This window comes from Hippocampus zosterae, chromosome 7 (genome assembly GCF_025434085.1).
Source record: "Hippocampus zosterae strain Florida chromosome 7, ASM2543408v3, whole genome shotgun sequence".
Taxonomy (NCBI): domain Eukaryota; kingdom Metazoa; phylum Chordata; class Actinopteri; order Syngnathiformes; family Syngnathidae; genus Hippocampus; species Hippocampus zosterae.
Window position 1 is genome coordinate 2,003,923 of NC_067457.1, and position 17,974 is coordinate 2,021,896.

Consider the following 17,974-nt stretch of genomic DNA (forward strand, 5'->3'; position numbering starts at 1 on the left):
CATGCAAAGTGTCCGCAAGATGAAAAGCGGTTCATCTAAAGTGATGGCATTACACATGCTGCAGCCTTTTGTGTCCGCGCTCAATGGGTGGATCTTCAACTCGGGCCGGCAGTTTTGGCTAATTAACACGGCCACTTCAGCAGGCTTCTGAATGAACGAGGAAATGAAACTGGCCGGCGAACAATGGCGTTATCGCCCAAGATTTGCACAACACAAGGCCCGGCAGAGAGTCTTGGACGGCAATGAAAAGCTGGGAGAGGACACAGTAGAGGTGGTCGTCTCCAGACTGTGGAGGAAGCATTTTATGCAGAGCGATTGTCAAAACACGAGTCGCAATGCATTACTAGAATAAAAATGGCACGCTCCATTCGGCAAATGCCTTTTTTAAAGAAAAGCAAAGCGGGAAACAACTTCAAGCTTTTAATTGGCAGCAGAGAAAGGCAAAATGCAGTAGGACAGCTGCTCTGGGTTATTTTTACCATTGAGAATACAGGTAAAAATGGATTTTGTACGTTATTTCTCATTCCTAGGGGGGAGGGGGGTAGAATAAGTCACTGTAGCTGTATTTTAAGCGCGTCATATGAGTGTCCTCATCCATTAAAAAAATAAAATAATGCACTTTATAATTTCACATTGATGATCCCCTCTTGTCAACGTCCGATGACAAACTAACAAAGGCAGACCCGCACGTCCGAGATAAGGCACGGCGAGGGAACAAATGAAAAGTACTTTTATTTGGAGACTGCTCAGGAGACGGATTAAAGTCATGCAAATTTTGCAGAGTATTTATACTTTGCACACGTTGTTGCCAGGCATCGGCCATCGTCTAATGAGTTGGAGATCAGACATATGCAAGAAGATGCACACAAAAAAATGTCTGCTCCATAGATCAAAACCTCTGAGTGAAATTGTGAGTGAAAGCATTCCGTTTTAAGTTAGACCGTCTTAAACCTCTGAAAGTTAGAGTGTGTGCACGTCAATGTCGACTTACAATGTGGGGGGAGTCTCGTCCCATGGAAATGACGGTCCTGTTCACGGTCCGAAGCAGCTTCTCCATGATGATCTGCACATGCCACTGGGTGGGGCCCTGCACACAGGTGAGCACATGAGCACAAAAGTAACTCCTGGTAACTTACAGTTGGCAGCGCAGCGTGTTTGCAATAAAACTGGATTATTCCCCACAGGGAGCGCCTGAATGCGGACGTTCCTCACCACGTCCTTCCTGTAGAGCACCTCCAGGATGTCGCTGAGCAGCTGGCAGCAGGCCTTGGGCTCCTCGCGCCTCTCCAGGTGGAACTTCAGCTGCTCCGTCATCAGAGGCAGGAGAATCTCACGGCAATCTGCGGAGAGCGCAAAACAGACACCAATGGTGGTTGGGGGCGGGTGGCGCGGCGCGGCATATGTCGATGCAGACGGCTGGCGCTCTCGAATGGATTCCTCCTCCGAGCTCGGGGATTCAATGTAAACAATGCACTTACCAGACAAATTGGAAACATGACAACAGGTGTTTCGCCCGCAACCCGGCATCAAGGAAATCCCTGACACACAGGTGTTTAACAGAACAGCAACATGGAAAAGGCAGGGGGGGGGGGGGAAGGCCATCTTTCTACATGCAGTGTAAAAGGGGCTTCTGATACCAAACCCCGAGGGCAGAAAATGTTTCACCACCTTCTTCTGTGTACTTGCTGTTTACACAGAACAGCAAGGTACAAAAACAATGTCTTGTACAAGCAGGGCAAAGCGGCTTCTGATCCGACCACTCAAGGCGGAAAATTTCCAAGTACATTTTCAAAAATGATAACGTCAGTACTTGTCACCTCTACTCCATGACCGCAGACAAAAAGCGGAAATGCAGATTTTTACAGGTGACATAAACGAGCTTCGATGACTATCTCCGGAAAAGCAAAAACTTCAGCGCGGACTGGGGTTTACTATTTTTCACCACTGTGTTGCTGTGGGAAGAAGAGAAAACAGACCCCTGGCTGATGGCCTTTTTAGCGAGCGAGCCCGCAGGCATGTGGCGTGACCTATTCCATTACTGTTTCGTACCGTGATGGGTGAAGAGATCACTGTGGACGATGTCGATCAGACAGTCCAGTTTCTGCTTCACCAGGCGACCCGGAGGAACCTTTAGGATGAACTCCGTGAACAGCGTACTGTGGAAATGAAGAAAGAACAAAGGTCATTAGGAGCCCCTCAACCACCTCCTTTTGTACTTCTATTGAATCTATTTTGTCTATTTTTATTTATTTTTTTGGAAAATGTTTGCATTTTTGTAATATTTGTTTATTTGTCATACTTCAAATACGCCGTTCCTGAAAAAGCAAAGCACGGATCACCGGCAGCTTTAATATTGCGTCGCCACATCGAAGTTTTGAACGATTTATCGTTCCATGTGTGTTGACCTAATGTCCTGATATATTTGCAGAGCAGGTTGTCAGACTCAAAATTCTGTGTTTTATTTACAAAGAGCCGGCTGCTGATTGACTGGAGTATTTATTTCCCAGGTCTGTGACTCCAGTGACTGCGAAGCAAATATTTGCAGAGTTTAACAAAGCTTTATTGGCTCAAGACGTGCTGTTGGCGCGTTGGAGTGGAAGGAAACTAAAGCGTGCAGGGAGCAGAAAAGCACCACGGCCGACTGAATCAATGGGATTGTTTGTGTTGTCTTGGTTTTGCATCGGGGATGTTCAGGTATGACATTTCTTACCTTAGTTCCTTAGGATCAAACACCAGCTTGACGTCATTGACAATAGTGGGAATGTACTTGAGTGCAGCACCCTGGACACAAACAACCACAACTGTTGGTAAAAAAAAAAAAAGTCAATTTTGTGCCATTTTGAATAAAGTGCCGTCATGGGAAAAGAATGTCAAGCTACATTCGGATTTAATTGGCTAAATTCGAGCTGGCCTCCGCAGCCTGTTTTGATGACAAACTGAATGAAAGGTGATTTACATTTCAATTTGCAATGGCTGACACTAAAGCGATATGAAATGAGATAAATACCTTGAGGAGCAGCTAAAGGGCAAAAAGCCAAGAGGAGCACCAGTTCACAGGACAGTCAAGGTTGAGAGGAGGAAAAGACACCGAGACAGAAGAAACAAACAAATAGTATGAAGTGATGAAAAGTACAGTACATCTAGGGAAGCCTGGACTGCACATACTGTAAAGCCTGTGAGTTGTGTCCAATACTTTATTTTTTGGATCATGTATGCTGAGGGATAGCAGCAGTTTGGCAGATAGTGAACAAATCGTTCAGTCTTTTGAACTGTCAAGTGCCACTCGCAGTTAGTGTTAAATATAAAACAAGCAAATAACTAGCTTGATGCTAACACACGATGGGTGACAGCATTGACGGGATAGCAAAGAGCACGATTCGGCTCGTTTGTGCAGTCCTCACACACTAAGTTTACGCAGAAAAGACAGTCAAAGAAAGAGCAGCGAAGGATGAAACAAAGAGCATCGGAATCAGAAGGCATCCAAATACCTTCACCATGCCCGTATTCTCCGAGTTGCTGTTCATCATGTAGTTGAAGGAGGTGAAGAGGTGCCTCAGAGACTCCATGAAGTCGGCTTCGCCTTTGTTCTCATAAAGCCTGCCAGGGGAGCACATACCAGTAATATATTTGTGCAAATGTCATGTTTGCATTTAGCAATTTTAATGTACACTGCAGCATCATCATTGTTATGAAAGGAGAGCCTCATTATCACGTACTGGTTGAAGAGGACCCGTGAGCGCACAATGAACTTGAAGATGTACTCCAGGGCCTTCATGGCCTTCAGCAGCTGCTCCGTCAGCTTCTCGGCATTGTCCACGTAGTTCTTCAGGACCTTGGTCAGCTTCCTGCCCAAACACACACGGCATGTCATCCGTGCGTCGCTCCCTCGTGACGCCATCCGACTCACGTGTAGGCCAGCGTGGCGCTGAAGTGCTTGCGGATGTACGTCTCCAGAACCGGGTTGAAGTGCTGGAATTTGCGATCGGCGATGAGCCCGATAATGAACACCTGAGCAAAGAAGATGGGGGGCATTTGCTTAGTCACGCACATCATGCCCATTGAGTCAGAGCAGTTGGGCCTGAATTACATGTGTCGTTCGATATACAGTACCTCGATTAGCAATGGCTGACATTTAAGAGCAAATTCTACATATGTACCAAAATTCTCGGTTTCTCGCTCACCAAGGCGTCAAAGACGAGCGTGTCAAAGGTGTCGCTGTCCGAGTTCTCCATCATGATGTTGAAGAGAGCGTCCAGCGTGTCTTGCAGGAACTGAAAAGGACACAATGTGCCACAAAGTGTCCAGTGTCTTCAACTCATAGTTGGATCAAATCATTTTAAACCCTGATCCTAGTTTGAAAACGTTCATGTTGCTGAAATCCCTTTTTAAACCCTAAAATTAAAACATCAGCCCTGGCCGGCAACCCCATTTGAAACCCCTTTTGAAACTTTGATTTCCTTAGCCTCGTTTGAAGCCTGAACCCAAGACCCAGCATGTGTTTAATTTCAACACTTCCATGACTCATATCCCATAACTACAACAAAGCCAGCTTTCTTTGCTTCTTTCGTTCCTTTTTTTTTTTGACTGCAAATCCATCTGGCGACACATAAACATGATGAATCACATTAGGGCCCGGGGTGTTTGTCTGTCATACGGAGACAAACGAGTGAGATGTATCAGCTGGCCTTGCTGAAATGTTTACCAATATGAAAAGCGCCGCTAACACCAGCAAACACGCACACAGAAGGCGCCAATCATCAGCAGTCTGCACGCACGCACGTTTTTCTGTGTAATCTAATTAACAAGAACTTTGCAAAAATGTACTACTTCACAAATGTATTCTTGTGCTCTAATTTGAAAACCGAGTACGAGTTTCAAACTCTGATCCAGAAAGGAAGCCTGAACTTGGAACACCTAACACAAGCCTGAAAACCTATTTTGAATCTCCGAGGCTTGACGTCATCCAAACACTGAAACCCCAGGCTGGAAAACCCAACCCAGGTTGGAAACCCGAACCCAGTCTTGAAACCGCAACCCTATTTGGCAGGTAGTGCCCAGTCCTGACCTTGACCACCTCGCCGCCTTCCACCTTCATGAGCTGTCGGAGGTTCTGCTGCAGCAGGCTGGTGTTAGAGCGCCACTTCAGCAAGCCGAGTAGGTCCACTGGGAAAACAAACCAAGACAAAAGCTTTACCCAAGTGCACGGAGGTGGTATCGTCTGAAGGCCCGGGGCGGATGGAAGGCAGGTTGAAGTTAAGAAGTTATGAGAGGGAAGGAGGAGGATTGGAAAGAGAAATTGGGAAGAAAGAAAGGCAATAAGATTAGATAAGAAATTAATAGGTTCATTAGATACTGTATGTAGTAAAAATAAAAACCAAATCGTTCTCTCTTTAAGGCTGATAGTTAGATCGCATTTAAAAAATGTGGTGAAATTAGAGGAGCACAGCTGCTGTGAGCAGTCATTAAAGTCAACAAATGCTCTCGGAAAAAAAAAATGAAGAAAATAGCTCTGCCACAAAAAGGTGACCTTGCCGCGGCGCAATTGAAACAGAAAATGCTCGGCATTAACGTGTGAATATTTCCTGAACCGCGCCAGCGGCCTCACTGCACTGGTTCACTTCCAATGAGCCAACACGCAAAGAGCCTCACAGGCCATGACCTTCGGTGTTAAACATGCTCTTGTCTTTATGATGGGGCGGGAATCTTTTTAAAGCGTGTCATTTAAAAAATTTAAAAAAAGCTTCAACAAGTTAAAAGCCTCGGGGAGGGCTAGAAAGGATTTTTTTCCCACTACCATGTTTGGGTTTGTAAAAATACAACCGTAGGATGGTAGTTGAGAAGTTAAGGTAGGTAGAACATTGTGGCGACGTGTGTGTGTGTGGCGTTGCTCACCATTCTGCGTGAGCTTGGTGGAGCACACCAAAGTGGAGATCTGAAAGGAGTCCTTGCTGACGGTGCAGTTTCCCAGGTTGTGGGTGCTCTTGCCTGTGCTGGAGTAGCCCTTCTCCTCCAGTTCCAGCTTGGTGGCGGGCAAGTTCAAGTACAAGGACGAGTCCTCCAAACGCTTGGCTTCGGCCTGCAAGTTTGTCGAGAGGAAATTTCCCTCAACATCTGGACCGTTACTGCTCAAATGCGGATGTCCTTAGGCACCCTTTCGCAAAATGGAGAAGAGTGGAGGCGGCGTTCCATTTTTTTTTCATTGCACACGTCCTTCAGAACATTTTCCCAATAATAAGAAAGAAAACACATTTGAAATGACATTAGTGGCCACAGTCAAGCCAAAGTGGATCTTAAATCAATTTGACTGCCAAGATACAATTCACAAGGATTATTTATAGCGGCGTGCAACAACATCTCCTCCTCCAGCGTATCTCAGGAGGGTGGGAGGGGCTGGTTTGCTCTCGTACCTTGTACACAGTGAGATCGTGCTCGCCGTCCCTCAGGGTGGTGCCGTCGTACCTCATCAGCTTCACGAAAGACAAGGCGAAGATCTTCTCCGATTTGTCTTTTGCTGTGAGGGGAAAGAAAAACAGAAGACGCAAAAGCCATGCAGAGATCTTGAAAACGTACTTTCAAGACTTATTTTGCGAAACAACAATATGAAGGCTTTTTTTGATAATTAATTTTAACCCCCCCCCCCCCCACACTCTTTTTTAAAGGTCGTTTTCTGGAGAAAGTTCAGGTCGCGGCGGCATCCACCATTACGATCTACAAGCGTCGATTTACGCAAGGGGCAGGTGTGATTCATCACCGATGTGGCGCGCATTCTATCTGTATAAATTCCGCCTGGACCGTTTGGCCCTAGCAGTGAATAATTGTTGGGCTGGCGGCCAGTGGAGAGAAGAAGGCAATGTGCACGGCATCCGGCTGAGGTAAGTATGAGGGAAAGGAGTTCATTTTGGGCTACATTTCCTTTTGTGGGCCAATCAAAGTTTGAATTGTGCTGAAGGTGTGCTGCCTTTTGACATTAAGTTAAGCTGTCACTTTAGATTTATGTTTACTTTGCTGTGCCGCATATTTTAGAGCAGAGGAGCTACTGCCGGCATAAATATGAAGGTGCATTTGGGAAAGGACAAAAACACATGAGAATTAACTCGCCCTTGAACAAGAATGCTGGGCGAGCCGTCATGTCAATGGTCCGTGTTTTCAAGAAAAATATTCGAAGAAATATATATTTTTAAAGGACTATCTCAGGATTTTGTTCAAGAAAGAAAAGTCAGATTCTATTATTGAATTGCCGCTTGTATATCAATAATGATGGATTGTTCTGTGGAGAAAAGTCGCAATCTTATAATGGAATAGTTTAGTTTTTTTAAACACCATCACCAAACGAACCATTTTTTTATTCAATAAAAGAAAGGGAATAGATCATTTGCACATGAAAGCAGAAAAATAAGTAGCGGTACGCACAGTCCTGCGACGAGCGGTGGCGAAAGGTGAAGCGCAAGTGGCTCCTGTTGACGTCTTCTATGGGAATCGCCACCTGGAATGTGTGGAGCACCACATCGCATGGAAAAACCTTTTTGGAAGCAATTCAGCAAACACGCCATCTTGTATTTGTTAAGTGGTATATTAACGGAATACCTTAATAGTTTCAAACCACCGCGGCTGCTTGACTTGGTAGTAGATGACTGACTTGTACTCGCTGATCCCATCGTCTCCGGCACCAGGAAAAATCACATTCTGGAAGACACAGATGAACAAAAAATAATAATTATGCAAATGTTTTTTATGAACTACTGAGCCTATTTGGACTCACTTCTCTATGATGTGTCAAACTCAAAATGTTCATTTTCACTTTGCGGGAACCTGAAGTGAAATTGAATCGTTTACCACGGCACACTTTATAATCTTTCAACAAACACTACATAGCTGACAATAGGAGTGTTGCTGGGGGTGTTTAACTTGTTGGCCGTGACACAAAGATGGGTCTCTGGCTTGGTGCCAATTCCTTCCCTTTGCAGTTGAGTAAATAAACACGCCCCCTCGCCACAAATGGACATCATCAAAATGTCTGCGCTTTTCTCACTGCGTTTCGTTCACACTTGTTGAATAAAATGCGCTCCACTTGCAGGGTACAGGCCTTTTCCCCGTGCTTAAGCACGGCCGGCAGCTCCCGAAAGCCTTGCGGATTTCATGGATAAATGAGAAATTAATTATTCAAGGTGGTCAGCGTGTATATGGGAGAAAAAAAATCCCGCGTACCGACGAGGCAAGGGCCCGACGGCGGATGAGTTTTCGCACGATGCCAGCTGACTCTCCGACGCTGAGCTCGTCCGACGCTAATGCCTTCTGACAAGTGGCAATTATGAGGAATAACAGGGCCCCCAGTTGAACGTGACTGGGGGGGGGGGGGGGGGGGGGGGGGGGGGGCACACTACTCACTTTATAAACTGCCGGGATTTATGGCAGCCAAAAAAGGGAAAAAGGAGTGCCAGGGTAACGAGAGGTCACTTGGCTGCATCACAAAACCTTCTGGCAACAGAAGAACGTCGTTGATTTTGACGTTGGAGGTTCCACTCTTGTTGAAGATAGCTCGCAAATAAAGTAAATTATGTTCCTCAGACGATCTTCCTCCCACATTGGGGTGTACAGCTCTTATGCGCCTTATTAGCTGACGGCCTCTGCAGTACAAAAGGTGTCGTCCCAGCAAGGGTCGGCAATAATTAAACATCCGGCGCAAAAAAAAAAAAAGGCCGGCCACTGGCTGGAGTCTCTAGAGGGCGCTAAAGCTTAATTAGGACACAAGACACGGAGGGACTGGCAGATGATTAAAAAATATCTTGAAGCTTGTATGCAAATTTTGGATGGAGTGATGAGTCCAAATGGAAGTGAAAGACTTTGGAGACTCGACGCAAACCAAAATACCTTCAATCATATATATAAAATAAGAATAATTTTTAAAAAGGAAACATTTCGGCGTACAATTTTTCAACCCGAAGATATGTTTAGCTGACTAGATCAGCTTTGATGTCGTACCTCCAGTTTTTTGCCATCCTCGTCGTACACGGACATGGTGACCTCCACGTTTTTGGGGGTGGTCTTGCTCCCCTTGTCAAAGTCTCCCTGGACCAGGGTCAGGTAGATGTCATTTCGCACGTCACCTTTTGGAAAGCAACAACAGATAAGTGGAACAGGAAGGGGCCAAGCAGCAACATTGTAGTGTACAGGAAACAGAAAAAACACACATGTGACATTTGGGAAAACACAATTGTCAGGCTGACTGAAAGAGGAAAAATAAATCTACACACCCGATGTGATATTTAAAAAAAAAACTAATATATAAGAGAATTCAACATTGTATATTGAATCATCCATATCATTTTACCAAACAAATAAATGTCTGCGTAGGCTAGCGGAAATTAGTACAGAAGTTGTGGCAAATAGAAACAACAGCGTGATGTTAAAAGTGGACAAGACATTGTGAAATTCGGGAAAAGATTATTCCACAAACCAGGCATGATGATTTCCGGGAAGCCCATCTTGCGAGCCACGGCTGTGGAGCGGTCCACCAAGTGAGGGAAGTCCTTGCGGATCTGGTGGATGTCGCCGGGAAGCAGTTTGAGGGTGACCCACAGGCCTAACGATTTAAAAAAAAATAATTACAATAATAATGAAAATACTGAAATGTGTTTTGTTTTTACTTTGGCTTTTTTTATTTGTATTTTTCATGATGCCCTCACTAAAAGGACACGCATCAAAGGATCAACTCAATGAGCGTGTTTTTCTTCCCCCCCGGCACTGAATTCATCTACCTCAACCTTTTCTTTTGATCGGCTCTAGAGAGGCCTCATGTTGTTATGAGACTAGCTGGAAGCCTTTTGGTAGGCTAGCTGCCACTGAGTGCTCGATTTATCTCGGGAGGGCTTTACAGCTGCTGACAGAGCCAGGAGACACCTTGCATGTTCTTCCTTCCTGCGCAGACGTGTCAAATCTGTGATCATATCTTAGCAGAAGAGCCGTGTGTCTTAATTAGCGGAAGAATGCTGCTACCATGGAGATGCGCGGGAGGTTATTTTAGGTACGGGGACAGTGTCAATGCTTGACAAAGAGCGATGTTGCGTTTGAGCATGAAAAGCTTTTCCTGAATATAAAATCGTTTTTATGCTCCAATCACACATCATGGGCGCTGCTTACCTTGGCCCTTGTGGTTGACTTCTTTGGCCGTTATGACTTTGTTGATGACCATCTGCAGGAAGTCGCTCTCGCCGGCTACCCTGAATGAGTTAAAACAAACAAACAGGAAATGGGCAATGAAAGACCCGCACAATTCCGCTCATTAGCGGTGAAGCAGAAATGATCGTTTCGGAAACAGCATCCAGTTGGCGTCGGTGGGTCTTCACAGATGGAAACTTCCTGGGCGATCAAAAACAAAAAAACCATGCTAATTATGTACTCGTCATTTGGCGTCATGTTTTCACAGCAGATGTGCCGGTGATGCTGAGAGAAACAAGTGTAATGGTGATAGCGAAGTGCGGGAAGTACTCAGGACACAATGTCAGACACACAAAATGTGGTAGCTTAACTCGTTGGAGCAAAATCTGGCGGCGCATAATCAAGAGAACAATGTCCCTCGCCAGATACTGACGTGCTAATATAAAAACGAGTGTTGATGATTGTGGACAAAGGTGCTTTGTGTGCGGAGGTCAATGACCTTTTTGGGTACCTTTGATGTCATGAGAGGATTAGTCCTAAAATAAAGGATTTCGTCTTATTCCTGCTCATTTTATTTTCCATACTTTTATTCTGTGTAATTGTGCCAAAGTTATTTCGTTTCCCTTCATCGAACTGGAGCTTTACCTGCTCTTTTAAAACCACATTTATTCAGTTTTCCTTCATTAAATTGAATTTCACTCGCCGTTTTAAAACCGCGTCACAAAAAAGGATCACTGAGTACTGGTAAACTGAATTAAGAGCTTAGCCGTGGAACGAATTAAAGCAAGTCAAGGTAGCACTGTGCAACGTGCTATTTTTCCCGATGCTTTGTCCGTTTAAACACATAAAGCACCTGCTTGTAGATGAGCTGTAATGAGCATAATTTATGCGGACGGGTGAAATTCCGGGTCACCTGTTGGCCCCCGTTGAAGCGTTTGCAATTATGCGGAAAATGGCGTTAAGCAAAAGGTTGCTCCGCCTGTCTGCGAGAGTGGCAGCCCGTTAATGAGATTGCCTTAATTGAGTCAGCGGGGGAAAAGGCGAAACGCACGCCTCTTAAGGTCGGCGCTAATCAGGTGTCAAGGACTGGAGGGGGGAACGGAATGGAAGGGGGGCGGCGCCGCCGCGGCCGGCCACAGAATGATCGCGTTGTGTACTTACGGCTGGAACGGGATAAAGTGCTGCTTGTCCTCGTCGTCCATTTTGCCCGTGATGATGTCAGTGACGTCCATGACTGCAGGGAGGAGGGACAAGGAGAGCATTATTGGAAAATTGCTGGCCTCAGAGTGGGGAAGCCTCGTTCATTTCGCACATCGTGTCCAGGGGTGATAATTATAATAATAATACAGTAGATGATACTTTGAATGTTTATTTGTCCCACACTGCCCTGATTAGCAGGACATCTATTAAAGGATCAGACATTTTGGGTAACCATCCTTTCAAGGAGCGCACGGCAAGCTTCACCTGCCACGCCAAAGGGTCTCCTCAGGCCTGACGTCAGCTTCTTGGTGTTGTTATCGCGAAGCTCCATGCGGCCCACTCGCACGATCTGACACACAAAGCTGATCTTCTCGCGCTTCAGGTCTTCACTGCCTAAATCCTGAGAGGAAACGAATCGTCAAGCAATAAAACCACCGCTGCCGCTCAACTGAGCAAAACAGCACAGCGGTGCAATGCAACTCACTTCACAATAAGCAGCAATTCAGCAAAGAGTGGGCAATTGTTCATCAGCGTTTTGTTGCCACTCCCAGCGGACGTTTACAGTCAAACAAAAGACAGCTATTCAAAACGTCCACATAAATAAAATCAATAAAAATCCTTATGTTCCGTTTTATTGTGTCTGTTGGGTTTTGTAAAATAAAATATGGAGTGATATTTTTTCTAAAAACACATGACAAATACGTGTGCTGTTGTTTTGGGGAGGTTCGGAAACGCTGATCACATTCCAAGTTGAAAAGCGACTCACGGTGAAGACAGCACGCAGGTTGTGAAGCTGGTCGATGTCCTTCACCAGACCGGAGCTGGACCACTTAACCAGGTAGTTCTCGCTGCCAGAGAGAGAGAAAAAACAAAAAACAAAAAAACAATCAATACCCCACGGCTCGCTCAGTCAGCGTGTCCTCCTCGAGGGACTCACCTGATGAACTTGGACTCCACCGGGTCGTAGAGCGACATGAGCACCTCAGCATCCTCTCCGATCTTGCACACGACGTTCTTGAGCGTGACAAAGAGCGCAAATGCCGGCGTGGAGGCGAACTTGGCCTGCCGACTCAGGTCGATATTCTGCTTCTGCGACTGAAGGCAAAAAGAAGAATTCCCATTTAAACCGTTTTTTTAGGGCATAGGGGCTGGGTTTTAAAATTTGGGTTTGAAGTCAGAGCTTCAAAGTATGGTTGCAGGTCTCCAGCCAGGATTTTGTTTCACCTTCTCCTCTTGGATACGGTCCTGGATTTGCTTGGAAGCCGTCTCGTGAGCTCGAAACAGGTTGATGGTGCTTGTCAGCTCCGGGTCCAGAATGTTTCCGTCCTTGTCCCGAACCACCAGGTCCAGATCCAAGTACCTAGAAAAAAAAAAAAAAAAAAGAATAGGATCAAATTCGCTCTCGTTACACATTCTTCCTTCGTAGAAATAAAAAAAATTGGTAGTGGGCGGCAAATATTCCACAAAAGGTGACTAAGAACGTCAGCACGACAGCACCCGCTCCATTTCCCTTCCGCGTCATTAATCGCAGCTACAGAAAAGTCCATTAATCTGTCACACTCTTCATGACCGTGTTGACTCAGACTAAATTTCCACCGCGTCTATTTTTTTAATCAACTCACCTGTTGAAATATGAATGATTCCATCCCCCTTCCGCGCAATTGACATCATTCTCGCGTCATCCTATTTTCCATTGGCACGTCACACATTCAAACTTTAGGGGTACTGAAGAAGGCTAAATCTTCATTTAAGCCATTCGGTTTTGATTTCTCAACCACTCTGCCTTGGTCAAATGATAAAGATGTTTTGTATATTTATTTTTTTTTAATGAGTGGTGCTATCAAAGAAAGGTTTTAGAGAGGATAACAAGCAAATCCTCACTTGTTGCCATAGTCGATCTTGGACGTGACTTTCTGTTTGAGCTCGGAGAGTTCATCCTGCGGCAGCGTGCCCGAGAGGATTTGCGAACGCCATTCAATCAGGTCGTATATCATGTCCCGGACCGAGTTGAACATTTCGCGTTTGTCTCCCTGTAAGCACCGCAAATTTCTGTCAACACACGCTCACCAGATTCATAGAGCGACAAAAGAAAGTGGCCACTTACCACGTACAAGTCGCGCCATATCGATGCCCACTCCCGCAGCGTTGTGGTGACTTCCTGCACCAGCGGCAGCTCAGTGGGAACGACCGTCTCCTTTTGACTGCGGTGACCGAAGGCAAATACGATGGTTTACTCGCAAATCGAAACAGTGACGGCTGGTCACAAGGAACCGCATGTCATAAAACAAGGGCAGTATTGTCTCTTTTTAAAATCGATTTTATTTATCGCTCGGGCCCCGAAATAAAATATTGCCGTGGCGCCATCTGGTGGCATCTTGGAACTATGTCGAAGTGAGGGAAAGTGCGAAGCAATCTCCTCCATTTTTTACAGTATATTGTGAGAAGGGGCAACTCATGCCAGGGACCCGAGTGCATCTCAAGGTTTACGATTAGCCAATTACAAAAAAATATATAATAATTCCGCATCTCCACAATCGTGCACGACATTGTCCCGCATCTTGGAACGTTTTCAGCAGTGATCCTCCAACCTGTCCCTCGAAGCAAAATCTCTGAATTCATTTGAAAGGTCTCGAATCTGGCAGCCCGACAGGAAAGCAACGTTATTGTGCAATCACAGAAACGCACTGCTCGAGTACTGACCCGCTGCCCTCGACAGTGGCCTCTTTCAAGTGGATGTAACAGGCGGGAAAGATGCCCTGCCAGAGTGGAACACAGGTCAGACAGGTCAATGCAAAGCATTGTACGGGTCAAGAACTGGGTCAGAACTTGACGGTATTAACCCGACGCTCACCTTTCTGGATTTCCTCCTCAGCCGATGCCCTCGGTACCAGTCTGCAAGGAAAAAAAAGAAAAGACAAGAGAACATACACAAAAAGGAAATGCAGGGTAAGTATGGCGAAGAATACAGGAACCGATGGAGAATTTTTACAGCGAATGAGAAGTTTGGACAGATTGTACTTCCCTATATGGAGAAAACGTCAGATGAGATTAAGATTCTTACGTTCGTGTGTCTCCAGTATGTGCACCGTGTCTCCAATCTGCAGCGACAGTTCCTCCTCTCCGCGGGCATCGTAGTTGTAGATGGCTGAAAAAGACCGGAGGGAGTCTTACGAGGAGGAACTGGCGTGCGTTTACATCCACCCACGCCGGCTAACGCTGACGCCGGCATCATCAACAGGCGGCGGGGAAAGACCAAAACATTGGAGGCGGTGTGAGACTAAGCAGTTGCGTATTTCAATTAGCCTCGTGTGTCAGGTTGCCATCAATAAATACACGCCAGTGTTTTTTTTTTTTTTTCCTTGCGGCCTCAAACAACCCAGAGAATTCACCAGAGCCTCTTGCTGACACGTGAACAAAGACCCGCGCTACCCGCAGGAAACGCACGCGGTTTGTTTCAAGTACACAAAAGGTACCGACGTGGGGCGAAGGCCGTGAAACAAAACAAAAACAAAACACGGAACAGGGGTTTGGTCACTTTACAACAGGGAGCGCTCCATTATGCCATCGCTAATGGCAGGAAATGCCTGTGTGTTATTTTTAAGCGGGCCGCATGCTCTGTCGAAATGTCCCATGTCCCGGCTTTGGTCGACCTCTGACTTGTGATCACCTCGTTTTGTTTGTGAGTTTTTGCTTGGAAATGACAAAAATCAAACATACGTTTTAGGGACGCTTTAGGGACACTTGAAGTGCGTTTGCTTTGGAATGGACGAGTCACCGAGAAAGAGTTGCAAAAGCACAACTATTTAAAGGTCACAGGTTCGCACCGCAGCTTGCTCAAAAGTTAAAGCGGGAGTCTGTAAATTTCAGAGTTGGTGTGCAACCCTGCGTTTTATTTTCTTTTTTTGGACAACTTGCCAAAATGATACATAGTTCATCTTCCTGCGCGGGATCATATTTCCTTCGGCCTTTACTGGAAGCTCTCCGTCCATTGTGATTTGTTTAATATCTCAAGCGACATTTCCTCTTCGCTTGTGTGCGATCAGGACAGGGGGCGGGGGGGGTCAGTAGGAAGCTTTTCTCCCTCTCGCTATACTCGGCACATTTTAGCCGAATCATGCCAACAATTTCATAAAAACGTCTTCAAGGGGCCATTGTTTATAAATGGCTCAAGAGGAGATGGGGTGGGGGGGAGCTTCCTGTTGAAATTTCCTCGACTGCAAAAGAGTGGCCTTGAGCTCCAGACTGAAAGTGCTCATTAAGCACCATCAGCGACAGACTCGAAAGTAATTTGGCTTTCCCGCCACCCTCGTGCATGGACTGTTCGCCGAACCCCATACGTAGGTGTTGTTCCACATTCGCGAGTGGGGTTGGCTAAATGGCTGCAAACGGCAGGTTCCTCACAGAGAAACATGGAACATCTGGACCCATAACTGAGGTCTCTGCATACACGACCCAAATTATTTTCCCAGGGATCCAAACAGTGACGGACGGCGCCATGGAAAACATGGGACAAACGCAACAATAACAAGGACTTAAGTTGATGTTGACAGTATGACCCCAATTGCCCAAGAGATCCTGAGCCTGTTGATTCGCGAATAAATAAGAGGCAACTTCCTTTCAAAGAGCTTTGGGGACTTTCACAACAAGCGCCGAGAGACAGCCTTGAAGTGTCGGACTTGTGAGATTAGTTCTTGGTGGGCTGAAGAAGATGGGTTGTCCAATGTCAAAGCCCCCGTTGGCTTGCGAGCAAAACTCTGATAGATTAAAGCGTTGCTTGGGGGCGTGGGGTTGCGAGCACTTCATGCCCAAAAGTTTGTCGTTAAGCTTTTAACAAACTTTGCAAGCTTTCGAGAGTCACACGAGCTTGCATGAGTGTCTCGTAGTGTCAATTTCATCAAGGAATTTTATCAAAATGGGTGTGAAACTTTTTTTCTGTGGTTTTACAAGGTGACATTATTTTGTCAATTATTGGCAAAGAAAAAAAAAAAGAGTATCAGGCGAAACTTGGGGGCTGGTGAGAGGGGTTCCACTTTCACGCCACCAGCCGCCTAATAGAAGTTGACAGTCGGGCGGCTCTGCTGCATTATTGTCACCAAGGCCCGTCTAAATTATGTAATGATGCCGGTCGACGTGGTTGAACTGCATTTCACACCGACACCGCGCACGCCATTGGACCATCTGTCAATTCGGCAACTGAAGCGCGGCGGGGACACCTCGGCAGACAATGCGAGGCCTGTTTGGATCAATACCGGCAGGGGAGCGGAGGGGGGAGCGGGATACATTGCCACACAGGTTCCACTGAATCTTTGGCAGCCTTTGTCCAAAAGGGGAAGGAGTGCTAGCCAGTCTCTTGAGTCGCCCCAAAGTTAATTTCACCGGCGTCCCACATTTCACCGTGAGGCAGCCTTCCCCATATTTATTGGACCTGAACTGACGGTGAGAGGAGGGCAAACGTCACATCCGTCATGAGAAGCAGGTCAAAGACGCATGGCTCGAACTGCAGCAGTAAGGGTTTAATGACCAACATATTTGGCAGCCACCCGCACCTAAGATTGTGTGACTTACCGTCGCGACATCGCTCGGCTGTGTCACCTGCTGTTTCAAATGAGCGCCGTCTGCGGGGCAGACAACCGCAACTGCCAATCGGAAACACTAATCCAATCTTTCAACGGTGAGACCGCCAACCAATACCGACTCGGAGATGCTAACCTACAGGAATTCACTTCCAGAACATTTTCCCCCTGAATGTTCTTTTTTTTTTTTTTAATTAAGTCAAAGTAATTATCACGAGACAGTTACTGCAGGATTATTATTTCTGCGTACTGCTGTTTATATTGGAAGAGAATCAGTGGACACTGATGACTTTTCATCACCAATTTGTGGGTATAAAAGTGGACAAAATGATGATCTACATGAAATGCTGAATAGCGTACAAATCAATGATGAGATACATTCTTCACTGACTTCAGTGTGTTTCAAAAAGATGACGAATTTTAAAGTGGCCTTTTCCTCCTTCCATTTTTTTTCGTATGTGGCCCGCAAACGAAGAGGTTTGGACTCCCCTGATTTAGAATGTCATTTGTGACACATCCCAGGTATTTAGCTAATCCTGGAGTGATTTATCACATTAGCATGGACGTAACAACACACCTACCTTGTCGAGGGAAGTGAAGTAAAGTGGAAGAGTGAAGTCAGACCGCTCAGTTATAAAAGAGACGCAGTAAAAAAAAAGCAGAAATGAGCCATAGTTTGCATTGTAAAAAGTTGCCTCCGTAAAGCTCAAGTGGAAGAGTTTGGAAGCGGAGAGAGGTCGTGATTCAGGCCCCTCTCGTCCGTCCTCACAGGAAACAGCAACCGAGGCGCGCCTCGGAACGATTCTCGGCGTCTTCACTGCCACCGCGCAAAAGCAGACTAATTTCAACCATTCCGCTTCAAAACGCGCTGCCAAAGTCCATCCCCAAAGCACACTCACACAGTCTCCAAACTGGAAGGAGAAGCCGGAGAGTAGCGGTCGTGTTCGGCTTCACCGTCCCTTCTTTTCCCCTCCCTTCCCAAACTTGTTCAATGTGAGAGCTAAACGGCGCTAACGATGGAGTTGCTGCTTTTGATTTGTACTTAC

At 46.0% G+C, this 17,974-nt stretch overlaps 1 protein-coding gene across 1 annotated transcript in view; it reads right to left on the bottom strand.

The window, feature by feature from the left end:
• The window catches only part of dock1 (dedicator of cytokinesis 1), a 50,860-nt gene that overhangs the window by 32,732 nt on the left and 154 nt on the right, over nucleotides 1-17,974 (bottom strand). The window contains 26 exon segments of the mRNA XM_052070767.1: nucleotides 992-1,087; nucleotides 1,213-1,340; nucleotides 2,050-2,156; nucleotides 2,711-2,781; nucleotides 3,489-3,597; nucleotides 3,717-3,845; nucleotides 3,908-4,008; nucleotides 4,182-4,271; nucleotides 5,066-5,163; nucleotides 5,893-6,076; nucleotides 6,408-6,511; nucleotides 7,411-7,483; nucleotides 7,585-7,683; nucleotides 8,980-9,104; nucleotides 9,455-9,580; nucleotides 10,138-10,217; nucleotides 11,317-11,389; nucleotides 11,620-11,755; nucleotides 12,122-12,203; nucleotides 12,293-12,450; nucleotides 12,580-12,715; nucleotides 13,237-13,385; nucleotides 13,460-13,556; nucleotides 14,056-14,111; nucleotides 14,207-14,247; nucleotides 14,417-14,500. Of these exon segments, the coding sequence (XP_051926727.1) occupies nucleotides 992-1,087; nucleotides 1,213-1,340; nucleotides 2,050-2,156; nucleotides 2,711-2,781; nucleotides 3,489-3,597; nucleotides 3,717-3,845; nucleotides 3,908-4,008; nucleotides 4,182-4,271; nucleotides 5,066-5,163; nucleotides 5,893-6,076; nucleotides 6,408-6,511; nucleotides 7,411-7,483; nucleotides 7,585-7,683; nucleotides 8,980-9,104; nucleotides 9,455-9,580; nucleotides 10,138-10,217; nucleotides 11,317-11,389; nucleotides 11,620-11,755; nucleotides 12,122-12,203; nucleotides 12,293-12,450; nucleotides 12,580-12,715; nucleotides 13,237-13,385; nucleotides 13,460-13,556; nucleotides 14,056-14,111; nucleotides 14,207-14,247; nucleotides 14,417-14,500 (2,732 nt within the window).